We start from the raw sequence: 26892 nt of genomic DNA, 5'->3' as shown, positions 1-26892 counted from the left end.
CTCTGCAGCTCAGTCCATCTCTCGGCCAGAAAGAGCCCCCCATCCCCTTCTTGGGAGCTTCTGGTTTTCTAGTAAATCAAGGGAGTTTTGCATTGATTTTCTTCTCTCTGTCTGCCAGGTTTAGTGACATTTCTCTGAGTCCCTGCATCGGCCCACTATGTGAAAGCCCTTGGCAGTTTTCAAATCCAGTGTGCTCTAGATAAAATGTGGTAAAGAAAGCTATTCTTAGCTATTAGAAATTAAATTGAAGCTCTCCAATTAAGGATCGATGGCTTGTTCCAGTAGTATCCTTTTAGGGGATAACTTACTGCCTGTGGTTTGGAGTTGGGAAGAAGACTGGGTCTCACTGGATGCTGCCAGCATTGAAGGTATTTTGTCTCCTAAACATGGCTGTGCTGCATCCATCTGCTTGGCCTCGGATTTTGTTTAATCTTTTCAAAGTCCCTTTTGAGAAATGTTTCACCAGGATTTCCTCTCTGGGAGGCAGCCATTACATAAAGCCCCCTCACACCTCAAGTAGTGTGTTCACATAATCTAACAATTTTCTGGTTGCATCCTGTGAGGGGAGTCACTGCCTTGTTTATAAAAGAAGTAAACATTTACGCAGTCTGAGCAAATGAATGCTCACACAGCCTGACAAAAGAAATTCCTAATTTCTTTCGATTCATCCTTAATCTCAGGACACAGTTGCCATAGACCAAAGCTCGTGAGACATGGGGCAGACTATACTGGAAGTGACAGAAAACCACAGTGTCACCCACTCACTGCCTGCAGAGGCTCCTGGGAGATGATCGTCACATAAAGGCCGTGGTGCCACAGTCAGCCCTCAGACTGAGGCACAAAGGTGCCGTCCTCTGCAATGATAGGATTTGTGCTGATAACATCTTTAGATTTACATGTGTCCACTGTGGACAAGAAATCACTGTCTGACAAGGTGATGGTATGAGTTCTCTTAAAGGCGTCAGTTATGCTCCCTTGTGTGAGCAAGAAGGTTATTCATTTCCTTCTGAGATGAGACATCGTTAGAAGTGAGTGGCCCAGCCCCTTCCTCAGGTACAAAGACCCTGCTAGTTCTCATAATTGATTCTGAGGGCTACAGCAGCCTCATTCCATCAGCCATTCTGTGTGTACCCAGGATATAATTCATGTGCGCTGGAACATCCAACATGGCCTGCAAGCCTGGACATAACCTCCTCATAGCTACATCATTTTTAATCAGCTGTTCAGGGAATATTTATCTAATCAACAAAGACAACTGTCGGAAGGTGAGCAGAGTTGACATTAATTATTAAGTCTGTCTTCCTGGCGTGGTGATGGAGAAAGAGTTTAAGATAAAACCTTGTTGGCTCGATCATGCCAGCAGACTAAGGAATATTTTTCTTCTGGTTATAAAGAGCTGCTTAGAAGTCTCAGCCCTGCCGGGTGGTGGTGGCACACGCCTTTAATCCCAGCACTTGGGAGGCACAGCCAGGCGGATCTCTGTGAGTTCGAGGCCAGCCTGGGCTACCAAGTGAGTTCCAGGAAAGGCGCAAAGCTACACAGGGAAACCCTGTCTCGAAAAACCAAAAAAAAAAAAGAAGTCTCAGCCCTGAAAATCTGCTTTCTGGTTGTTTTTCATGCTGTGGTAAAATGAAGTGATTGTTTTATTTAGGAAAACAGAATAACAGAAACTTTGAAATGAAGTTCTGAGTCCCTCAGGGTCGTGCAAGTCCGTATGAAAAGCTAGCTTCCAAGAGTAAGGTGGTGTGCAACAATCGAGACTTGTGGATGCTAAGTGATTCCAGTCACTCTCTCTTCTTAGAAAGCCGTAATTTACACATTTTTCTTTTCTCTGTCTTTGAAAAGACCGAGGCTGTCTGTTAGTGATTACCACGAGTCAAGAGTAATATGCCATAGCTCCTTGGCTCATACAGACCCCAAGTTCTTCACTCACAGGCACTTCACAAACACACTGTGTTGGGTTATCCTGTCACTCATGTTCAGAGCATGGCTTGGGCGTGTTGTTCTGTAGATCTGAACGTACAGGGTGGTGTCTACCTCATAGCCAGCCTGGTGTCTATCGAGAGAAATGACTGCCTTGGAGAAATGACTAAACAGCCGAATATGGGTATCAGCACTCTCATCCCTCCTAATGGTGTGATTTCCCGGGTCTCCTAGTCCCCACGGATTGCCCTCTCCGTCTAGCTTAGTACTCCTAAGCAGTGCATATTTTCAAAGAAAATCAGTGATACCATTGGCAAATCACATGGTCACCAGTGGTATCTCTGCACTTTTAGCCGGAGTTTTTCCAATTTTTAGTCCTTCCAGTCCTTAGAAAACAACTTGGCAGCCAGTGGACCTTGTGATCTCGATTATCAACTCTATATGACATAGGATCACCCTGGAGACAGACAGCTGCTCATCCCTGTAGTGGAGTTTCTAGACACGTTAACTGAGGAAGGAAGACAATTAAGAGTGTTGCCCTTACTGTGGGTAACACCAATCCACAGACTGGGGTCCTGGGCTGAGTGAACGGGGAAAAGGAGCTGAGCAACAGTATCCATTTCTCTCTGCTTCCTGACTGGATATGAGGTGACCAGCTGCCTCCCCCACCATGATGGGCTGTGCCCTCCAACTGTAAGCCAAATTAACCCCTTCATTACATTGCACTTGCCAGATGTTTCGCCACAGCAATGAGAAAGGTATTCATTATTCAATACAGTGATGATACATTGAAATCTCTCCCCTAAGTACTCGGCCATCAACCTTGTTTGCTTCCTGGGCCCCCTGTTTCGCTGTCCTACAGCAAGCCCGTGTGTGACTGAGTTGACTGTGTGTTTTGTTGTTGTTAGGAGGGCAACCATGGTCCTTCGCACTCACAGCTGTGTGTTACCACACTTAGGTTCATTTGTAAAGTGAAATGAAAAGGGAGAGATCACACCCAGGGTGTGTATGTAGGTCCAGCATTGTGTCTTCTGGGATGTCGTGTCCATGCAGGTGTCTAACATGGGAGACCTTGCTCCTGCCTTGTGTCTTTAGCTACCTGCCCTAATCCAGATGAGAACCTGGCCTTATCCCAGAAGCAGAGCCATGGGGTAAAAATTGCAACCACATGCTTTCACCATGCTGTCTTTTGTCTAGCTACACATGAAATTCTGAGAAGTAACATTAATTGCAAAATCTAAATGTTAGCCTGTGTTTAAAAAAAAATGTTCATTAAAGTTTTTGAAAACCCTAAAATTTTATTTAGAGATTATCCAAATGGGTTCTAATGTTGCATGTCTGTGGCCTGAGGCTGAAGTGAGAGAAGTTTGAGACTGTCTGGATACATGGTAAGACCCTCTGAGGAAAAATAAGTAAGGGTTGCACAGAAAACATCATCTTTTGAGCATGGCAACCTTAGGCATCACACCTCTTGCCAGGTCTGAGACCAGGGGATGATGTGTAGTCTTTGGTGGTCGGCCCACCGCATCAGGCTGAAGTACTGGGAACTCCATTTGGTGCCATGTGGCTGTTCCTCTGAAATGTTACCCAGGATCCTGATTGTAGTTCTTGTTGAAAAGCTTCTAAACAAGACAACTTAAGCAATCAATGCCCCAGGAGACAAATGCTCATATCAGGACCTTGGTATCAGCCAGAAAATCACCATTTGTTTACAAGGAAGAAAAAGCCATGACATTTTATACGTTGGAATTGATTATTTCATCAATAGGTTAATAGAAATCCAGGCTGTAAGTTCACTTCCTGGTTATACATCCTAACCATAATGGGAGAACAGAGCATGAAAAATGCAGAGTGCAGAGCAACCAGGAAGAGGTTTCCACGCTGAGCTTTACCCCCTCTGCAGAGCTCAGCCGGGATTCTGCCTATTTATATGTAAATGTCTAGAAGGAGGTCCGCTTCCCCATGAAGCTTTGTAGTAACCACTTCTTTCTGGAACTTGTGAAATATGCCCCAAGACTCTGGGAGCATGCCCTAGTGAAAAATGAAGCCCGTGCCCAGTTGTAGGAACACAGTGTAACCTGAGGGGTGTGGGGGAGCACCAGTCCTTTGACTGTTCTGGAAGACTGTGAGCTGTTGGATTTCCATCATTGCTCAGAGTTGACATCAGTACTGGCTGATATCTGAACAGCCCTTCCTGGATGTGTTGTTTCCTGGTATGGACACAAGACCTTAAAGACCCAGCGATGAGCAAAACCCCTTCACCCTTCTCCCCCGACCATGAAAAGTTAAATTTCAGTACACATACGATATGCAGAAGACTCCAGGCAGGAGCTGTAGGTATTTACTGGTTAGGAATTACATTTCTTCCCAAATTATTTGTTTGGTCTTCACGCTGCAAAGTGAGCCTTAAGTGTTTAATTATAGCAGCTTTAATCATTTTAAATCAATGGGCAGTGAACTCACAGCTGTCTGCTCTCGTGATTACACTTTGCATTCTGAATATATAAGGTGTATTTCAGAACCGGCTTTGCTTCCTTGACAGCTCAGGTTTCTCACATGAGTCTTTATAAAGAAGCCCAATGAGAGTGACCTGCAACTGAGCTCACCTAGACATCTCCCAAGGTCACTCTCTACCCATCAGAGACCCGGCGTTCACACGTCCTAGCCAGGGCCTGACACCATACTGCCTGCAATTGAGTGACTTGAACACAGCAGCCAATAGAAATGGTTAGCCTATCCTGAGTCAGGGAGGCCTCAGGACCAGAGCTGACCGCTCTCCAGCACATGCTCCCCTCTGTGCTGGAAGCTTCCAGCAGGTTCTCTTCCTGACTGTGGAGTTGAGAAGCAGATGGCCCATGGTGCCCTTCCTCAGAAACATGGTAACTTTCACCTCTGCTGAATATTTTGCCTACTTGTCTGAGGCTTCCCAGAGCCACCTTGTCAACGCTTGTTAGGTTCTGTAACCTGTATCTGCGCGCGCGCGCGCGCACACACACACACACACACACACACACACACACAAGCACATATCCAAGGTAGTCATTAGAAGGAAGGGGCCAAATGGAATGGAGAACATGTCTGTGTCCCTGGAGTGTCTTAGCACATGTCTATAGGGCAGCATACAACTGCACTATGTCCAGTTGGCTCAGAATTTTACTCCTAACCCCAACATTCCCCTAGAAGTGACTTGGCGTCTGTCCTTTGTGAAGCCTTTGAGGAGGCACCTGCTGTGGGGGAGCCCACCTGGTCCTAGGGCCCTTCAGCTGTAGGCTAGTGTTCATCTCACGAATGGGGTTGAGGGGGAGTTGACAAAAATGTTCTTGTTATAAAAGACCTGCTTCTGAAATGTACAGGCCTACGCCGCTTACCTCTGGACCATAGCCCACAGCAGCCCGAAGGCCAGCATTTGCCCTTGGGCAAAGTAGCCAGCAAAGGGCGCCTGCACATTGGCCTGGGAACATCCTTGATTCTGTGAGCACTCCACTAGATGCTGGCTCACCTCTACGCTTCTCACCTCTGTGCTGTCCTGGGGGGAGTGGAGGGCCCGCGGAGGAGCCCCTTGGTGCTCCCCACCTGCCGCCGCCGCCGCGCACCCAGAGGTGACTTCACGCGCTGCTTTGACATTTCTTTTCTCCCTTTTTCATTTGTTTTCTTTTCCTTTTTGTTGTCTCTTTCTCCCCCTGCCCTCTCTGCTCTCGGGATGCAGCCAAACGCAAAGCATGGAAACTAAACCGTGTTGGTAGCCTGCGCAACATATACAGCAGCAGCAGCACCAACACCGAAGGTAACCGCGCCCGCCTGCCCGCCCGCCCGCCCGCCCCGGCTCCTGCCTCCCTGCCTCCTCCCTTCCTTTCCCCCATGCAGACATGGAAATGCACCCGCCCACCTGCAGCCGCATGCCCCATGTTGTGTTTGCAGTCGGCCCTGTGGTCTTTTCATCCTTTTGTTTGTGTGTTCTATTTTACCATTCATGTTCCTTTCAGCTTACTTAAATTTTGACCTTTCCCTTCCGTCGTGGAGTAGTGATGTTTAAATTACTTTGGAAACCTATTTTCTCCTCTTTTTCCCCCCTTTCCTTTATACATGTGGGCACTCAGTGTAATATTTCCCAAGTTATTACAGTTTTTAAAAGTGTTAGTATCAGGTGTAATGATCTGTAGCCAAATACAATAGTGTGCCGTGACATTTAAGTAACAGTCTTAATTTGTTTTGTGGAAGCATTCTCCATAATGCTCTCTGCAGCTCTAATCCAGAGGCAGGCAGGCCCGGGCCATTTGCATGGGCTGCTATTGCTTGTAAATTCCGTATATTGTTTTGTTTCTAAAGGTCGTCTGGTGCCAAAGTTCACAAATTGACTTGGGTTGCTTTTTCACCGAAGACAGCCGTCATTGCTTTTGTATAATAGCAGATTGAATTCCCCCCCACACCTTCATTTGAACAACACAATTATAAATTGCCTTTTTTTTATGATTACAAATGTCAAGGGTCAGAATTATTTTGATACCAGGCAAGGGAGAACCAGCGCCATCCACCCAGGTATAGGAAAAGAGGCTGGCGGGTAATACGCGATGCAAAGCAGGTCACAATCCAGCGAGCTTGGTATAATGGGGGGATTTCGTTTTCACTTAAGTGCAAGCCAAATGGTCAAGTAATGGCGAGCTCGCGCCCTCACACTAATTGACTTATTTGGGGATGATTATAACTGTAATATTTTTCTTAATGTCACTGTTTTCTGGGCTGTTGATTTTAGCGATTGCCAAGTAGTGGCATTAAATCTCCTGTAAATTTTAAATTGCACACTATTTCTGTAAACAAGTCCCTTCTTCACATCCCAGTCATTAACCTTTCCTGATTTATATCCCCGTCCTCTCTCTCTTCCCTTCACAATTACTCCTGCTTCACCACCAAAAGCCCTGCTCTTGAGCAGAAATGAATGCACAAAACAAAAGCCACCCTCGCAGGGTGGCTTGTTAAAGGGCCATTTTGTAATCACAGTTTTGTTTCCACTCGTGGAGAGGAGGTTATTGGTTCAGGTGTTGGTGTACCCTGGCCTGGCCACATGTCCCTTCAGAGCAGACAGAACGGGGATTTAGGAAATCATCTCATCAGTTAGAATTTTCTGTTGAGCGTAAAGGGTGTCAATTCGATCCCTCACGGTTTTTTTGTTTGTTTGGTTGGTTGTTTGGTTTGGGATACGTGTCATCTCTCTGCCCTGTGTCTCTGTCAAGGATGTCTTTCTTTTATATGGTGTGGGTTATAGCTTTATTGATGACTTCTTGCCTTAAAAACTAAAGAAAGTTGTGACGTTGGTTTTAAATGTTATTGCATACAAAACTGGGGAGCAGTGAGCAGTCATACAGTTCTCTTTAGCTTTGAGGCTAAACCTTCCTACTCATCACCTGTTAGAGGGCCTCCCAGAAGACATTGGTGGGCTGGATTGACACTCTGTGCATTTAGGGTGTCACGGGAAGGCTGGCTTCTCAGTCTTCACCACTCAGGAAACGGGACTTGGCACCCAAGGCAGCCAGAGCTTCAGAGCAGGAGGCCACTTAGAGGTGGTAGAGGGCAGAAGATGACTAGATGAAGTCCGCTCCTGAATCCTCAGTAGCTCAACACACTTGGGGTCCCTCCAGATGAGTGAGTACCACAGGTGTCCATGGGGATTAGGGTGCAGGCAGCTGTGGGGATTGAGACACAGGTAGCCGTGAGGCTTGGGGTGCAGGCAGTGACCACACTTCCGGTTTTACCGTATTTCCAGCCACAGTAAGCTGCTCCATGTATGGTTATATTTATTTCAGTTGAGCAACATGGCCATTCCTCATTAGTGTGTATATGCATACTACCTCATTCCATACAACTTTGAATAATTGGTTACAAAACTCATGTAGTTCCATAAATTGTCAAAATAGCTTTCTGATCCCAGGCTTTTAATGTATGGTGTTATCACATGACTACTCGCTGTAAACGGACCCTTCATGAAAATGTGTGTGCTAAAGACTCTGTCTTTTGTTAGATAATTTGAAAGGTACCCATCTTGAAATGTAGTGTTTCTTAAAATGCTCCACTTTATAGATTTATTCAGGGATTCCCAGTAAATACCAAAATAAAGTTGACACCAGAGTTCAGTTCCCTAGACACAAAAAGTAGGTTTATTAATTGGGACGGGGACCAACTAATAAACCCAATTTTTGGTAGGAGCCTGAGTCTGGCTCAGAAGTTGTGGGACCCTCCTGGGGACACAGGTTGTGAGACAGACAGGGCTGAGCCTGAAGCCCTGTGAGCTCACTGAAGCCTTTTCCTTGACACACATGCTTTTCTGGCCCCTGGACCACATGGTCTCATTTGATCCTCTCAGTGCCCTGCCAGGTAGGTATTGTGTTCCACACAGGAAATTGAGGTTGTGGTAAGTTCCACGGACCGTGTGCTGAGCTGTCTGCTCCAGGACCTCCACTCCCAGATCCATATGGGAGGGGCGATGGTGGATGAGCCCCGACTGTGTGAAATGGATTACTAGAAGGACAGGCATGGATTAGAAAAGAAGCATGGTGGTTCCTTCGCCCGTCAGGCTTACTGACCCTTGAGAGCCAGGTAGACGCTTGGTGCGCCTTCTGTAGCACCCAGGGTTAACGCTTTGCTGCTCTTCCACAGTTCAACTCTTGCCCGGGGTTGGTAAAAACTGAATGCCCTTCAGCAGGAATTTCAACTTTGACTTGTCTCAGAAGCCTATGGAGCAGGGTCCAAGGCCTGTTAGCGGTGTGGTTCTCCAGCCAGCCTTCTTGCTAGCCCAAGCAGAAAGGGGCTAGGTGTCTGGTCAAGTGGGCCTCACTTCACTGTTTGCCCCTGTAGCAGATGTTTCTGAGAGAGTGCCTAGGAGCCAAGAAACATTATGTAGGAAAAACAGGCCCTGTGTGACAGTATCCTTCCAGGTTAGGGTGACATAGTAAAAAAGGCTGCCCCCACCCCAGATGCCAGAGCCAGGTGGACTCACCAGCTGAGGGACAGAGGAACTCTCTGGCTTCTCTTAGCTTATTTGACATAGAGAAGAACTGCTGATATGGGAGTGAACACAGGGAGGAGGGGTTGGGAGCAATGAGCTCTGCTTGGTGTGCAGAGCCCACCCATCCTGCCACAGCCAGACTCAGGAGTGGCCCATAGTCCAAAAAGACCCTGTGGTCCACCTCTGTCTGCAAAGGTCCATTTCTGTGGGTTTGGAATCTGTCCAGAGACAGACAGAGGAAAACCCATAGTGGGTCTGTCACTGTGTGGCACAGACCGCTCAAGCAGAATCTGGTCTGTGGTGTCCTGATTTCATCACTAAAATTCAACCTAAAGACTCTATGGAATGTCACTTGCCAGTATAGGGACAGATTGGCAGAAGCAAGCATGCCTAAGTGCTGAATGTGTTAATGCAGCTGTCTTAGCAACTGCTCTGCTGCTTATATAAGAAAGAGGTCATTGGGCTTGCAATTTCAGAGAGTGAGTCAGTCCATGACCATTATGGTGGGCAGCATGGCGCTGGAGCAGTAGCTGAGAGCTCATATCTTGAGACACAACCATGAGGCAGAAAGAAAGGCAATAAGAGCTAACTGGGAATGGTGTGGGCTTTTGAAACCTAAAATCCCACCCCCAGTGACACACCTCCTCCAGCAATGCCACACCTCCTAATCCCTCCCAAACAGTTCCACCAACTAGGGACCAACTATTCAAACATAGGAGCTTATGGGGGCCATTCTCATTAACGTCATAGGAGCTACAGTGAGATTGGGAAATCCAAGCTGCACCGTTGGCTTCATGGAGAGAAAAGGAAGCTGGCCACGCTGGTCAACTCAGCACACCTGGACTAACAGAAAGGGCTGGTGATAGTCCCTGACAGACCTGGATCTCCCAGCACAGCCCACTCACTTGTGCCTGCAGCTGGGAGCCCCAGGACCCCAAACGAGGAAGACGTAGACAGCATCCCACCAGGAAACACGCAGATATGTTTGGCCGTCACATCTGTCACATCCATCTTTTCCTTTAAAAAGGAGGAAATGTGAGGATGAAGTGGACCTTTGTGCTGTGGTGGGTTTGAGCTGACATCTTAAACGGGTAGTTTCCACCATCAGATAGAATGCCCAAGCTACATGCCGACTAAATGTGGGCTTTTAAAATAGACACAGAAACATTTTACAAAATGTACTGCTCAAAAAATGAGCATATAAGCCTGAGGCTGTGTATGACATTGCCTCACATGGCCCCATGGGGCTCAGGTTGTGGGAGACCTGGGGACTGAAACTGTGAATATTGACCATTTGTCTACAGTTCACATCAAAGACAGTGGCCAGTGGCCAGTGGCCTCTTTAGAACACAGGGATGTCCCCACAGGAAGGTGGGGCCAGCATGCTCTGGTGATCCCTAGCTAGCTAGTGCTGGTGTGGCTGAAGACCAAAAAGGTGTCGAGATGATGGCTCAGTGGTTAAGAGTACATGCTGCTCTTGCAGAGGACCCAAGTCCAGTTCCCAGCACCCATACCACGCAGCTCACAACTAGCTGTACTGCCAGCTCCGGGAGATACAGATCCCCTCCTGGTCTCTGAGTACCTGCACTCACACATAACTCACACAGGCAGGAATCTTTAAAAAGAGGTGAGTGACCTGCTTCCAGGCACCCATTAAACAGGGTATAAGGGAAACCCCTCTCCACCAGGTAGATGCCCCACTGGAGAAACCCCTTGCTAGTACTCATGAATGAAGGGGTGGCGAAAGACAGAGTTGGTGTCTGTGTGTTGAGCAGAGGTATGGTGTACCCTACCAAAGACCCATCCTTCTGTGACAGGAGGTGAGGACAGGGTGCCCTCCTCCCTGACGGCCTGGGCTGTGTTATCTTTGATCATGCTCAGTGGTACCCATCTGTATACCTCTAGGCTCACTCCCCTCAGCGTCCATGTCAGCCATACCTACTTCCATTCTCTGCCTGAACACTCTTCTCTAGGCAACGCCAAAAGCACATGCCATTCTTGCCAAGTGTTTGTCAGTCAGTGCAGCAGGAAGCAAGCTCCGCCTTACGGCGGATTGCTGGGTGGACCTCAGGTCAGGAGCCCAGGTTCCAGGAAGCCTGGGAGACATCTTCTCCTGCCAGAATGCGGATTCACATGTGGTCAGTAAGGAACTGGCGGGAGTGACCCTTGCAGCCCATTCATCCTTTCAACTTGGAAAACAAACCCACTCAGCTCCCTTGTTCTGGTCACACCACTGTGGAGCATGGCTTTGAGGACAAAGGTTGGAAGGCCTTGGTCTTGGCCTTGGTGAAGGCCTCTTTCCTGTCCCCTCTATGAGGCCAGTATCTGCAAGTGTCCAGCTCCTCCTTCTCCCCCATCCTCCTTCTCTGTATTCATCCTCATCAGGTGTCTCCTGTTAAAAACAACCGCCACATGTTTGAACTATTTTCAGCTGTCTGTAGCCCTTTAACCCTTTGTCTGCTAGAATTCCACAAAAATAATTGATGACTGATTGGCCCATTAACCTTTAAGGGAAAAAAAGTTTGACAGCCCAGACTTGTGTAATGAGGAGGGATTCCCTGTGAAGTCGGTCTGATGGCTGAGATGCTCGCCCCTGAGGAGGCAAAATTAGCCCCCCGGGGCCTCGTCTGCATAGAAACTGGACACAATTAGTGCGATATCCGGTGTTATTAATGTCATTGGGAATAATTGGGCAGGTTGGTTTCGACAGGTTCATGGCTCTAAAATACTATTATAGTGGACCTTTCCACAACCAACCGTTAAACACAGAAAACTGTTTAAACCCCCGGGAGCGCAATCACTGTGTGAGTGAGCTGGGGACCGGAACTGCACATAGCCTGGAGCTTCAGGCTGGGGTGAGGTGGCCTTTGGGCTTCTCGTCTGGGTAGGGAGTAACTCTGTGCTTGTGTGTCTCGAACTAAGAACATGCTTCTAATGTGTATGCCAGCAGTATCTTCTACAACTTGAGTCTCTTTCTGTGATGAAGTCTGCTACTGTGCCTGTCGTTAGTGGTTGGTTTGTAGCTGTGAATGACACTGGAGAATGAAACACCAGGACTGGCCCTTCTCACTATTCAAGTATTTATCACTGGGGCAGGGGCGGGGGGACTGCGGCTGTCATCTCACCATCTCACTCCTTGGGAGGCAGAGGTGAGGCAGGAGATCTGCAGGCCAGTCAGGGCTGCAGAGTGAGACCCAGTCTCCAAAAGCCAGTTAATAAATAGAGGATAGCAGCAGCACTCAGCCCTTTCTGACCAACCAGCATCACACCGTCAGTTGTGCGTATGGTCATTTTTTTAAATCTGTTTGCTAAAAAAAAAAAAAAAAAAAAAAAAAAAAAAAAAAAAAAAACCTCTGGTATCATCAGCTGTTGCATTGCGTCATCTGCTTTCTCAGTCACGGCCACTGCCCAAGTGCGAGCATGGATCCAGTCAGGAGTCCTCTGAGGTGCCGTCAGTAAGCGTTGACAGTCACCTGGCAGGCCCAGCCAGGACCCGAACATGGTGCAAGTGACAGAAACCTTTTTAAAGGGGAAAGGCCATAAAGACAATAAAACATCCCACATATCCAGCTGTGGGCCGGGAGAGGCAGCTGGCTGGAGAGGCGTCTGGGCTCGGGCCCGGAAGGTGTTGAGCCTCTTGGCACTTTGATTCCTGGCTGCAGTGTGTTGGTGTCACTCAGTGACCTCCACCAGAGGAGAGGGCAGGACCACACCCCTGGATGCACAGCATGCTTAGATTTTGTGAATTAAACGTGAGTGTTACCTCAGGACTCAGAAAGTTTCGGATTTCAGATTGCTTTATAGCCTCACAGGGTACATTCACTCTGGGCTCTGCTGTCCTCCCCAAAACTCCTCTTTTTCAAAATGCAACGAACAGACTTCACTCAGAACCCCACTAAAAACATGAATCGGGTAAAAGGAGGGTACAGGCTGGTGAGGCGGCCCTACAGCCTGCTTCCTTCCGGCTTTAAGAACTGGAGGCACGCTCCGGAAGCCTCCGGGGAGTCACTACTCAATGTAACTTGTCTCAGCTCCCTTTCACTCACCCAGTCCAGACCTTCCTCCCATCCAAGTGGATTCAGCATGACCGAGGTCAGGGGACAGTAGATGTGTTGGACAGTTCCAGAGAGATGGGCTTGAGGGTAAGGAGAGCGTCGAGCCATGGCCTGCCTGGGCGCTCATCCACAGACTTGGAAGTGAGGTGCCAGAGGGAAGACAACCTCAGTGTTCATGAGGGGCTGAGCAGGTGCGGCTGCTTGACAGGTTGGGCCGTCAAGTGGGAGGTGGCACGCTGTATGGAGTGGAGCAGAAAGGTCTGTCTGCAGGGTGAACATCCTAACGAAGGTCAACACATTTATAGAGGGGCTCTTGGAACTGGGCGTAGAGTGAGGAAGCCCTTCCAAAATCTAGATGCCAAGAGGATATGTCAGGTAGCCCTAAGGAAAGCAGAGAGGAGGAACGGAAGATCACCAGGAGCAGAAAGGAGGGAGGAAGGCTGAGCGCACAGAGGCTGCCGCAGGGAACCTGTCCATCGGAGAGAAAACCGGCCGTGTGGCACAGTGGGTTCCTCTGGAGAGAGAGGGCATGGCTCCCAGGACAGGCAGAGCCAGGCTGCATCTCTGCGGCTTCATCTGAACTTTACAGCTGCCCAAGCCGGAATCGGAGGGAGGCAGAAAGCTTGGTGGTGGCTGTGTAGCACTTGACCCGGGTACCCGGCCATTTCTATCATTTCGTGCTCTGTCCTCCACATGTGTGGGTGTGCATGTCCCTGCTAAGTAGAATCCTTCACACACCACCCTCTGCCCCCCTGACACCCAAGGCATGAAGGAGGTAGCTGAGTGCCCTGGGACCAACCTGCACCCCACTCAAGCCAGTTTGGCTCTCTGCCTTGGAGCTCACACTGCAGCTCATGATTCAGGCTAGATTGTGAAGAGAAATCCTCTAAGGGAGAGCCGTGTACGGAGATCCATCTGCGAGGCTCACGGCTGTCATTTCTTCACTGAACGCGCAGCAAACCCCGACCAGAGGAAGCCTTCTTACCGTCCTTGAGTTTCACAGATGTACGATGATGTGAGGCTGTGCATAAATGTCCTAACGAACAGTACTAACATCCACCCATGAATGACCAAGTGTCCTGTGTTCTACCCATAAATTATATAGCCTGTCCCTGCCCTACCTCTCCCTTCACGAGGAGTTTTAGGTACTGAATCGGGTGCTGTCTTAAGACCTCTGTGTGGTAAAGGTTGTAATGAGTAGTATCATGACATAGAAGCCCATGGATAAAGAGAACAGGTCTTTTCAAGCCCACAGATGCCATGGCTGTGCTGGTAATTGCAGGGTGTGGTTGCAGGCCAGCCGTGGAGAACCCTGTCTGAAATTACTGTATAGTCTTTTTTTTTTTTTAATGAAAAACTCAGCTAGTTCCCATGTCCAAAGGCCTTAGAGCTTCCTCCCCAGCTGCCCTCCACACAGTAGGTGGACTTGTTCTGCTTCCACACAGACATGGGCCTCTTTTGAGTCCCATTCCCGGCTAACTCCTGCGCTTTGAACTCTTATTACTCAAGCTCCAAAACCCAAGAAGCAAAGGGATCAGGGAAGAGCTCGGCAGACACGCATGCCCGGGGTTAAGCAAGCTAACGGCTTCCTTGGGCTGCCTGAGTGTCCTGTTGAGCTCAGGCCACACTGTGGCCCTGCCGTGAGCTCAGCCCTCAAAGGGCTGACAGGCCAGAGCCATGGCTGTAAGGCCCAAGCCTGGCCCCTCCTCGGCACCCATGTCGCTGCTACAGAGCGTGAGTGAAATGCAGCAGCTCTCACCCTGCAGGGGAGTCACGGGCCTTCGCGGTGTGGGAGGCTGTGGACGCTTCTGTTAGCTGTCATTTTCATTCCCTGAGACAGGCTGTCTGGGAGAAACCAGGGGGTTTGCACACAGGTGTGTTCACCTGCCCATCTTCCGGGGGGGCGTTCAGACTGAGAGCTGAGGCCTGCTCATCAGTATAAAAGTTCAGAGAGAGCCGGGCGGTGGTGGCGCACGCCTTTAATCCCAGCACTCGGGAGGCAGAGCCAGGCGGATCGCTGTGAGTTCGAGGCCAGCCTGGGCTACCAAGTGAGTTCCAGGAAAAGGCGCAAAGCTACACAGAGAAACCCTGTCTCGAAAACTCAAAAAAAAAAAAAAGTTCAGAGACAGCCACCTTGCTTACATTCAAAGCTTAATCCTGTTATTTTCAGAACACAAAGACTCCACACAAGTGTGTCATAGCAATTGGTGATGGCGCCGGCAGTGGCGGTGGCAGTGGCGCCGGCAGTGGCGGTTGGTGGTGGTGGTGGTTGCAGAAGTCTTACATTGAAGACCAGAGCCTCCCATTCCTGGGTAGTGTCCCAGGTCCTGGGAGTGGGGCTTGATGGCATCCACAGGATCAGAAGGAAGGCACCATTCCCTTGTCAGTACAGTTGGCGGGGTAGGGATGACTTCGTTGATAAGCAAGTCTCCGGGTTACTCTTTCCCTGTGACTACACATGACCACACAGCCAGTTCCAGGCCAATGTTAGCAACTCCTCATCCAGTGAGGCACGTGAAGGGTCCAGCCTCGACTTCCAGCTGCATTTTCCTGAGCTGTGCCCCCTCTGAGTCAGGCACTGAGAATAAGGACTGAGTACATACGGTCTCCTGTGGCCAGACTATGCACTGCTGTGCTCATGCACAACATTAGCTATTGATAAACTCAGGAGAAGCTGCCTGTGCCCAATCCACAGGGGAGGAAAGTGAGCCTTGAGAGTAGAACTTACCTAAAGACTGAGGGGCAGGTAGTATTGCAGGGTGTGGACACAGGCCTCTTGTCCCCTTTCGAAACAGGTGTCTCTCTGTGGCCACTCATCCAGACCTGTGTCCACTGAAGCCCTCCGAGTTGCCTGGAGTCACTTTGTCCAAGTCTTGGCACAATGAGAATTCAAGCTCCCGTTGACATTTACTCAGCCCTGGAAGGACACCCACCTCGGTGTTCCCAGTGGATCCATACTCAGATGCTTACATAGTCCCGTTTCACATCTAGCAGAACTAACTCCATTTTCCTCCCACAGATCCGAGAGCCAGCAGGAAGTTGCAAACTTATTTTCCTAAGTTGCTTGGTCTGTGCCCACACAGAGACCCTGACATCCCACGCTGTCTCTCCTTTCTCCCCGTCCCCCGAGCATTGATTGAAACCTAGTTACCGCTGCTGGCTTTTGGAAGCCGGCCTTGAGTGTTGGCGGGTGTGTGGATCAGATCTCAGCGCTCCCAGCCTGCGTGTGCCGCCAGCCCTATGCCGGTGCCGTTGAATCCGGCGGCACTTGTGACAGGATGGGCTCGGGCGCTGCCGTCTCATGAAAGTGAGCTCTTCATCCCACCTCTGTGTTCCAGAGCAAGAAGAAAACTTTGAGTTTATCATTGTGTCCCTCACTGGCCAGACGTGGCACTTTGAAGCTACCACGTACGAGGAGCGAGACGCATGGGTCCAAGCCATCGAGAGCCAGATCCTAGCCAGCCTGCAGTCCTGCGAGAGCAGCAAGAATAAGGTAAGGCCCTCAGCAGGCTGCCCCAAAATCAAGGCTGCCGATCATTAAAGGGGAAAGAAGGCCCAAGTGGAGCCCCAGGGGGGGTGGGGGGGACGACACAGGGGCGTCAGATGGCTTGTGTGGATGACAAGACCCAGGTACGCTTTGTGAGGAGAAAAAAACTAAGTAATTGAAAAGATAAAACCACTTTGTATCTACAAACACCATGCATGTGTTGGTGTCCTGGCTTGGCCGTCTGTGTGTGGCAGGATGTCCAACATGAAGCCTTTGCTGTGACAGCCAGCACGACGTGGGACGCTCTCGTCTCTCTCTGTGGGCGACAGAGCCTTTTGGACTCTGCCTGCTTATGCGTCCATACTTATATTTTTTTGTTGTTATTGTTTGAGGCAGAATAAATCAGAAAAAGAGACGTTGGCTTAAAAGATGCCCTGTCCTGCCCTCATCAATGCCTCGCACGTCACAGGGATACAAACGAGACGCAAAGGAGATAGAGGGAGTTTGGGCGAGGTGAATTTTCTGGGTTTTTTTTTTTTTTTTTTTTAAGTCTGGTGTATGTTTCATTCAGTAATTAAAAAGAGTTCTCCAGCAGTTGTTTGGCCAGAAATAAAAGTGTGTTCACTGCATTTTCTGGGCCACTGTTCGGCGATCTTCCTTATAGTGGTCCTGTCTTTCCCAGCTGGCTTCTTTCCATTGCAGTCTTTGAACCCTTAGATACTCAGAACCCTTTGCTGGCCCATTGAGATTCTTGGTGAGCATTTTGATTTTTCAAACTGTGATCGACTGGAAACCAAAGAAAGACATTGCCATCCACCTGCAGTTTCATTTATAAGCATTTAAAGAAACCTCTGCCCGTGATGTATGGCCAGCTTTGTCATTAAGAAGGGAGTCTGTTTTTTCAGAGAGATGGGGTATGTTATTTTATTACACTCTTGAGCCAGGGTAAGCCAGACCACAGTCATTATTATTATTATGTAATTTGCTTCTCTCTTGGAAGACAGTTTATACCCAACTGGGAAGAACCACTGTCTTTTATTCTGAGCTCCCTGATTTCTCGGGTCATATTCCCACCCTACCCAGCCATGTTGTCTCTCCCTTCCTTGGCCATGGGCTTGGTGACACCTGCCATCCGCAGGCTTGGAATTCTAGTTTCAGAGCAGGTAAGAGGGTACATGCTGCTGACCAGACAAGCATGTCTCCAGGTGTTATGAAGAAATGAATCTCACACATTCTGACTGAAGCCACACCCCTTCTCCTTGATTCCAGAAGCCCTGGCTAGTGCTGGCTTCTCCCATTTCACTTCCCAGAGAGCCTCTTCCAGGTTGCTCCTCTGAATCCAGACAGTAGGGTGTCAAGCCCACCAAAGCTGCCCTCTGTATCCATGGGCAAGCATACTTGTGGAAATGGTTTCCCCTGAGAGGAGGTTCCCTTGAGCAGCTGAAGGACACCATACACACACACACACACACACACACACACACACACACACACACACACACACACACACACACCCCTGGGCAGCTTGAGCAGCTGAAGGACACCATACACACACACACACACACACACACACACCCCTGGGCAGCTCCTGACCAGGGGTGAGAGGATAGAATGGGACATAGTACTCCCACCATGGGTGACTTGGGGAAGAAAATCCAGACTCCGTTAAGGAGAGAAGTACCTAGTATTTCAGCTCTGACCCAGAAAGAGAGAGCAACCAACCAGTGAGCCACAGAATTGTTCAGATATATGGAGAAAGAAACAGGGAGATAGGTAAACCCCACCACCACCCACGTATGAGTGTGTGACGCCTCCAGATGCCAATTCAAGTGTTAAATGTTCTCTGATTCCTAAAGGAAATAAAAACACGGTAGGGCTGGGGAGATGGCTCAGCAGCTAAGAGCACTGGCTGTTCTTCCAGAGGACCCAGGTTCAATTCCAGGCACCCACATGGCAGCTCACAACTGTCTGTAAATCCAGTTACAGGGGGATCTGACACCCTCACACCAATGCACATAAAAAATAAAGTAAAATAAATTATTTTTAAAAACCCCATCACAGTAGTACATAATGCCAATTAAACAATAGCAATAAATAAATGATAACTTACTATTAAGTAGCAAGCAATAAATTGTTTCACATCTATCTATTTAACACAACATACCTCAATTTGTGAAGAATTTGTACACAAAACAATTTATTCTAAGTTCTGAAACTGATCAGCTTTTGCTTTAACTGTAATATCAAATGCATATTGAATAAATAAACCTTTTAAAATATGCATACCCTTTCCCGTTCTGCCTCTTTGCTTCCAGGATGTCACCCTTACTGCGTAGTCAGGAATGTGTGTAGAGATTTACAGGAAGCGTGTTCGTTACAGCACTGTCCAGGGTCGAGGCTGCCTAGAGCAGCCCTAGTACATGGCCAAGGTACTTGCTACATACTCACTAACTGGACTCATGTGCCTAATGATGGCGGCCGAGGCTCTGTGGACATAAAGTGGTGGACAGATAGTAGTTACTAGGCAGCAGAGGCAAGCTGCAAGGTCATGCATACCTGCCCATCCGCCTTTCCTGCAGGGCCTGTGTGCACAGGTACAGATAGGAAAAACAGCCAGAGCATGATCTGAATCCTCTGAGTGATCGAATCCTGGTGTATAAATGCTCGTGTCTTTTCCCATGTTTTCTAACGTTGCCGCACTAGGTGGACCTTTAAAAAAAAAATCTCTTCTGAAGACTGTAAAGTGTGCTTAAAAATGAATGCCCCTACCTCACTCCAATGAGTGACTTGGATTTTGTAGCAAGTGAGCGATCGTCACATGGGAGAGAGAGACTCTCCTGGCCGTGATGTGTGGTATGGTTGGGAGTTTTCTGATGAAGAACCAGGAGACAGCTCTGTGTATGCTGATGGAGGTCTGACCCTTGGCTGATACACAGATTATTTTTCTCTCACTCTTTAATCTTCATACCAAGTAGCTATATGCCCATGAAGGTGTATCAGCCTCTCTGGGTAGCAGTCTCTGGTTCATTCACAAATGGCGGAGGTCTGACCACCTAGCTCATTTTGGGCAAAGTCCCTCTCAGCAAGTAATCGTGACATATGACCTTTCGCTCTCCCTCACAAACTTCCCTAAGACATCAGAAAAACAGTAATTGTTTGGAAATTGCACACCGCTGCGCCTGTGCATAATCTCTTTGGTTTTTCTCTGACACCATTAGAAGGTGTGTGGATTTCTCCTGTCTGCTCACATCTTGCATTTTCTGTCTTCCTTTGTGCCTAGTCCCGACTAACCAGCCAGAGCGAGGCCATGGCACTGCAGTCCATCCGGAACATGAGAGGGAACTCCCACTGTGTGGACTGTGACGCCCAAAGTAAGTACACGGTGCCCCTAGATCTTTGTCGGCTCTGGCACTGAGGGCTTGATATATTCGAATTTGGGTTTTGTTTGCACATAGTGTCCTGCACACAGCCATCCTGGTGCTTCAAGTGTGCCGTTTCTTTTCTTTTTTTTTTTTTTTTTTTTGTTTTTTGTTTTTGTTTTTTTCGAGACAGGGTTTCTCTGTGTAGCTTTGCGCCTTTCCTGGAACTCACTTGGTAGCCCAGGCTGGCCTCGAACTCACAGAGATCCGCCTGGCTCTGCCTCCCGAGTGCTGGGATTAAAGGCGTGCGCCACCACCGCCCGGCTAAGTGTGCCGTTTCTTATACACTGGACTGCTGTGTGTGTTTCTTAAGCCTCGGGCATCACAGTGAGTGAAGGACTGAAACTGTAATGACTGCATCCCTTGGAGTTACCCCCGCAAGTCACACTTTCTGACTTGTAAAAGGTAATATTCCCTTTGAGAGTGGAGTTCCCTTCCTAGATCCTGGGGGCACAAAGCCTTGCTTTACATCTGCTCCCTCAGAAGCTATATTGAGGAAACTTTGCCCGTTCGTTTTGTTATGTAGGGTCTTGAAGGTGGAGGGGTGCAGTTCAAACACGAGGTGCTGGTTCAGGTGAGGGGTGTCTGAGAACTGAACACACCTGTATTGTTGGTCACAGCCCAGTGGGCAAGGCATAAGCCCCACCCACCCAGGGCACAGAGTCCACAGCCTTGGGAAGGAGCAAAAGGGACCTAGGTCTTTGAGATCATCTACTTCAAAGCAAGCTTCCCACCAGAGCTGGCTTGTCAGAAGGGCTCTGAGGAAGAGTTTGGGGGGGAGAGAACATGGTGTCACTGGAGGCTGCAGCCTCACAGAGGCCTCCCTGGGTGAGCCAGGAAAATGAGTGGCATCTCAGGCCGGAAAGGATGGAGATGATGGAGATACTTGGGTGCCGATGGAGGGATGGTGAGGTCCTTACGCGTTTGTAGGGGTGTGAACTGTCCAAGTCTCACAGCAGATTCTGTGCTGTTTTATGGAAGGCACTGCCTGACTGCACCAGCTCACTCTATGGGAAGATAGCAGACGGAGTCAGAGCAGGTAGAATGTGAGCATCACCTCGGACACGGAAGCACTAGCCTAGGGTTGCTGCGGACAAAGGGGAAGAGCTGAGCTTCCCCCAAGGGCCCTGGCCAGCAGGTTGTCCATGCGGCCTGACTGACCATAGCCCAGCAGGAGCCCGTCCTCAGGGCAGGAAGGGCAAGCTCTTCCACAGACTCCTTTGGGCATTGCTTTAAAGTCTCTCTTTGTTTGAATTTTTTAATTTTACTTTCAAAATGTGAGATAGAAAAGAACATTATTTGAAGTGTTTTTTATCCAAAACTTTCCTTAAAACAGACTTTTTTTTTTAAGCATAAAACCTGAGGCATATTAAAAAAAAAAAATTCCAGAGATTGATGTCTGTAATTGTTTCCAGCATGCAACTAGAGATTCCTCAAAAAGAAACCAATCTGTGGCTTCACGGGAACTGTGGCATGTGGCAAATTGGAGGTCACAGGTCCTTTCTGAGAAGAGACAGGCATATGCATGCTAAGGATGGGCAGGAAGGGGAGGCCGTGGGACCAGACTGGAGACAAAGCCACGTGAGCAGATGGGACAGAGATGGTAAAGGCAGAGTCGGGAGCTTCAAAAAAAAAGCTTTGAAGACCATTCACCAAGTATGCTGTATCCAGTCCACACATGTGTTGTCTTTTTGAGTTCTAAAGAGTGATAGTTGGTATTGTCATGGGCCCATGGACAGGACAGGACAGGGAAGGAAGAGTCTGGGCCTACAGCAGTTTGTCCAGGTTACTGAGGTAGCGAGCAGTACTGTGCAATTCAGCCCACACCCTCCGCCAGCCTATTACTTCCTCAGAGGCCTTAAGATGCTTGGGACATCCAATGTGAACTGTGTGAGCAAGCAGGGAGGGATTTGAAGTGTAAATACCCAGTGTAAATGCCAGCAATGAGATCCACGTAGCCCACGCTGGCAGTGAGATGTGAGCATGTTCACAGGGTGTCAGGGCAGTGTGTCTAAGAGCCTGTGGCGGCTGTGTGCCTTTGACCGCAGCAGTTCCCCTTAGGAAGCATCCCAGTGGGAAGGAAGGAGATCTCTGCAGGAAAGGAGCAGACACCAGCTTTAAAGATGTCCCTCTCCAGGACTCTGTGGACCGAAATCATGGCCACCCCACATCTAGAGGCTCGGAAGAAGTACTGGTGACACATGTCAGTGTGTAACAGACATTGTGCCTCCTGGTAAAGCCCCAGCTAGAGAGTCTCCCTGGCCCCCATTTCATGTGTATCACCCTTGGGGGTTGAGGATATGGCCTGAGGACTTGAGTGCAGTGTGGGATTTAAGGCCACGATTCATGCTGATCACCAAGTATCTCCTCTGTTTTGCACACTTAGCCTGTCTCATTGGTTCCAAAGAGGGCCATGGGCCCCCTTGGCTGTCGGCTGCTTGTCTATAAAGAGAGATTCTGGTCCAATGAATTTGGAAAAGTCAGTGGTATCCACCTCTCTGGGAAAGGCCCATCACTATCTGAGAATTTTGCCCTAGAGTGAACTTGCAACCTGGCTCAGCCTAGCTTTCAAGAACCCACTGACAGTGGAAACCTCTGTTGGGGGTACCACTTGCCAGCCACCAGCAACATGTCCAGAAAAGGACCTAGGGAATCCCAGAGCTTGGAGACACACGCGTGCGTGCATGCACACGCACACACACACATACACACACACACTCACACACTCACTCCTCATCAGTATGCCAGACCTTCCAGGACGAAGCTGAGAGGCAGCCCAGCCTCCGACTCCTCGTCCACGAAGCTCTGTCATTGTCAGTGCTGCCTGTACAATCCAGCTAGAGCCCTGTCGGTTCCCAGTAGATCTTGTCTCACCCACCAGCCTTGCCCTCTACCATCCTCCAGTCCCTTAGAAGTGGGCTCTGCTCCGGTGGGGCTGCTCTGTATTCACCCAGATACAGTGTGTTGTCACAGCCTCGAATTCCCATAGCCACGAGGAAGAGTGGGCACACCAAGCTCTACCCAAAGCAGAGACTAGGTTCTTGATACTACATTGGGGGGCAGGGGGCGGGGAGATGGCCAAGCGAGCTGTCCTGGGGAAGGTAATTCTAGCTGAGACCAAAGAGAGAGCAACATGCCAGGCAGAGCTGGAAGTGAGTGTTGTGTACAGGTGGATGAAGGCAGTGAGGGTCTCACATGAGACAGGGGAAAGGGGGTGGGGCTCAGTTCTGATCCCACTGGGATCCTTCCTGAGGGGGTGGGGCTCGGTTCTGATCCTGTCTGATCAGGTTAGACTTGATCCCGGTGGCAGGTGGTAGCCACAGCAGGTTTTGAGTCTCTGTGTTACATGATTGGGCCTGCTACATTTCGTGGCTGCTTTTGGGAGGTGGCCTGCAGGGGTCAGGATATGAACATACAGATATGAGCTGTGATAGTCCCACCGTGATGTATGGAGATAGTAAGGACAAGAGTGGGGTCTCCGTTCAAGAAGGGTTGAATTTGAGAGAGTATCTATGGGGACGATGTTAGAAGGAAGGTCGACTCCCCAGATCCTGGGAGAGCATTGGTGTGGTTGGGAGAGGTAGAAAGAAGCTTGACAGAAGAAACCATCATGGGGCAAGCTGATATCAGGCAGGTCTGTACAGAATTTTTCAGCTGGTAAGCGAGGAAGAGGTAAGAGCTGTTGACAGTTGTTACAGTTTGGGTTCTCACAAAAGCCAGGGTCAAGCTGGCTTTGCCAGGAAGAGAGAATGGTATCAGAAGAGAGGAGATTACAGGAGCCAAGGTGAGGGCCAATTTGAGGGGGAAATGCCGGGGATAAGACTAAAACCAGGGAGAAAATCCCAAAGAGACATTTAACTCCAGCCGCATCAGTTCAGCATCAGGAAATGGGCAGTGGCAAGAGGCCAACAGTAGGCTGAAGGGTTGTAATCATGGAGGTGGCCGGCAGCTATGACAGCCCTGTCTCAGTGGCCGGAGCTGATGGGGGCAGCAGAGCAGAAGCCCAGCTCTGAGGGATTGCAGACACAGGCGAGAGCCTTGCTGAGAAGTGTATGCAAGCTCTTCACCAGCTGCGTCCAGTGGCCTGTGTCCATGATGCCTTCCACGCTGTTCCCACTCATTGCTTTTCTCATTTCTGTGACCACAGGAAGAGGGGGTGCTCATTTTGACTTCAGTTTGAGGAGCTGAGTCTGTGGTGTGATGGGGATGGGGATCTTCCGCTGGGCCAGCTGTTTGGTCCCATCTCCATGGATCAGGATGCCCAGACAGCACAGGAAATGGGGCTCAGCCCCAAACCTCAAGGCTCGCTCCACTAGAGATCCACTTCCTCCACCTCGGCCTTACCTGTGGAAGGTTTCACACCCACCAAAGATGGCTCCCCCTGCTGGAGACCAAGTGTTCGAACACTTGAGCCTGGGGTAGGGAGGCATCTCACATCCAAACCACAACACACTTGTCTTCTGCTGCCTGCAACTTAATCCTTCCTTGTCTTGACACAGTCTGTATGGTTCTGTATCCTATTCTCTTTGCTTCTGTTAGAGACCTAGGTTTCCCCTTCCCCATCAGAACATCTCTGAGATCACGGGCCTCCTCTGGGGTATGAATCAGCCATCTTCTTGAGTTGTACTGATCTTAAATAAGTGGCTTGCTGACATTTGCTTAGTCATCATGCAGCCGTCCATGGTCATTTGCCCTGTAGAGAATATAGGAAGTCTCCCCAGGGGGTCAGATCAGTTTTTGCTGACTCTTCTGGTAGCCTTGAATAAATGCCAATTCTACCTGTGTGAGTTTAGCCTCTCTTCCTGATACCAGTGAGAGCCGGTGGTCATCAAGGTCAGCCTGTCCTTGCAAAACATCCAGAGATTGTAAGCTCAAAGCCAGCCCTGGGCCCAAGTTCCAGCATCTTCTGATGATGTCATCACACATCACCATACAATGACAGATCTGTCCCAGGCCCCCACCCCCCAGCCATTCTTTACACAAGCCCACCATCCTACCAGCCCAGCTTGAAACATACACTGCTCACTCCTCAAGTCACGGTTGAGGGAACTGGTGGGTCCTGATAGAACTTATACCTGCCCACTCACCTGCCAGTGGCCAATGGAACCCTGTGAATCACTGCAATGGGTACCCTTAAGTAAGACCCTTGATGACCATATCTTCTCACAGGAGTGTGCCTCTTCCATATTTGAAATTTGCTAACACAACCAAGCTGGGCTAACAGGAGCAGAATGGGGTTATGAGGGCCAGCAAAGCCTCCAGGCATGACCTAGGCCTTGGTGGCACCCAGATGCCTTGTCTCTGCTTCTCACTCCATCATCAGAGGTCCACAGTGGACATCTCAATACACATGACTTTTTTTTCTAATGTGCACCAGTCCCGAACAATGCTGCTAAAGTCTCAGAAGAGGTATCTCTGTCCAAATGAATACCAGTTCTGGGAAACTCTGGATTTGCCACAGCTGCAAGCAACATACCATGTTTCCCCTGACACCAAGAACAGCTCTAAGTCATGTGACAGTGGGGACTGACTGCCTGGTCAGGTGTCCCTGGGAGTTCAGGAACATTGAGAATGAATGGTGGCGGTCTGATTGAAATTTGCTCCTGTTTCTCTTCCTGTAGACCCTAACTGGGCCAGTTTGAACTTGGGAGCTCTCATGTGCATCGAGTGCTCAGGGATCCACCGGAATCTTGGCACCCACCTCTCTCGGGTCCGATCTCTAGATCTTGATGACTGGCCCATGGAGCTGATCAAGGTGATGTCGTCCATCGGGAATGAGTTGGCCAACAGTGTGTGGGAAGAGAGCAGCCAGGGACGGACAAAACCCTCATTGGACTCCACAAGGTAGGAATGCACAGGTGCTCCACCAGCAGCTACACAACTGGGGATGACCTCAGGGGCAGCTGCAGCAGTTGCCTTGGCAACCGATAGGCATGCCGATTAGCCTAGAGTAGATGCATCTGTATTTGAAATTGGTCTGGAGCAGATTGGGTGATTCAAACTCCTTAATTTTTTATGTTTATTTTTAGGCCTTGGGGATTCCCCTCCCCTCTTGGAAATGTATTAGGCTTCTAATCTTATGAATATATTACTTTAATTAATATATTTCTAATAGGCACAAGCTGTGCTAACACTAATTATAAATTTTTGATTCTTTGGTTTTGTATTCTTTCGTACACCCTTGGTAAGCATCTTGTGGGTAACCAACCCCCTCACCTGCCCCTGCCAACAAGTGAGTTTATGATGAAGAAAATGTATTTTATTTTCTAAAATATACTTCTAACACATTTAATTAAGTACAGTTAAGCATAATGTATGGTGACTCCTCATTAATGCTAATTGTTATCCAGGATAAAAACGCATTTATTTTGAGGCCATTTAGTTTCTCATTTTTCATTTACAGCGATTATAAACCATTTTTGAGGATATGCATACATATTTAATCCTCCCAAGAGGTGGCTGAAATAGCCCATTTTCAAAGAAGTCCCATTTCATAGTAGCAGAGGGGTCAGCTCATCTCTAGTTGGTCTAACCAGGGACATGGAAAAGGTACTGGGTGCTCTGTGTTCCCACTATCCCGCCCCTGCTCCCGCCCCGGTCTTCAGCTTGAGGCCTGCTTCTGCCATGCTTCTCAAGGTAACCAGAGGAAGAGGCATTTGTCCTGCTGAGCATCGGAAGTTTGTTTGTTTGCTGGTGAGATACAGTGAGAACCGAGTGGCTATAAACCAGCGGTTAGGCTGCACATCCAGGTTCCTAGCCAGTGATCTCCTGAGACCTGCCGGCTGGGTTCATTTCACTAACACTGCAGAATGGATGAGTGGCGCCCCCTCTGGTGCACATCAGAAGTGACGCTGCCAGACCATAATCCTGTTTGTGTTAGGCTGGCATGAAGGGGAACAGGAAGGTAAGGCCAGCAAGGTGCGTAAAGTGTGCTTGTTAAAATCACAGAGGTTTGCTGTGACAGCTCCTCATTTTATGAGTTCGTCTGTGTAATACAGTTAGGAGTGATAT

General features: G+C 49.0%; 1 protein-coding gene across 12 annotated transcripts in view; it reads left to right on the top strand.

The window, feature by feature from the left end:
- Positions 1–26892, top strand: part of Agap1 (ArfGAP with GTPase domain, ankyrin repeat and PH domain 1) — a 465228-nt gene that overhangs the window by 382021 nt on the left and 56315 nt on the right. For 7 of the 12 annotated variants that reach the window (XM_052750471.1, XM_052750469.1, XM_052750472.1 and 4 more), the window contains 3 exons: positions 16314–16468; positions 19743–19833; positions 25503–25725. In XM_052750471.1, coding sequence (XP_052606431.1) covers positions 16314–16468; positions 19743–19833; positions 25503–25725 — 469 coding nt within the window. Of the gene's footprint in view, positions 1–5629; positions 5708–16313; positions 16469–19742; positions 19834–25502; positions 25726–26892 lie in introns of all 12 variants that reach the window. The other 5 variants (XM_052750468.1, XM_052750467.1, XM_052750462.1 and 2 more) reach the window with 1 other exon arrangement.

This window comes from Peromyscus californicus, unplaced genomic scaffold, assembly GCF_007827085.1.
Source record: "Peromyscus californicus insignis strain IS unplaced genomic scaffold, ASM782708v3 Scaffold_21__1_contigs__length_65335640, whole genome shotgun sequence".
NCBI classification, from domain to species: Eukaryota; Metazoa; Chordata; class Mammalia; order Rodentia; family Cricetidae; genus Peromyscus; species Peromyscus californicus.
The sequence above is the reverse complement of the archived record's forward strand: the minus strand, read 5'-3'. Positions and strand labels throughout refer to the sequence as shown.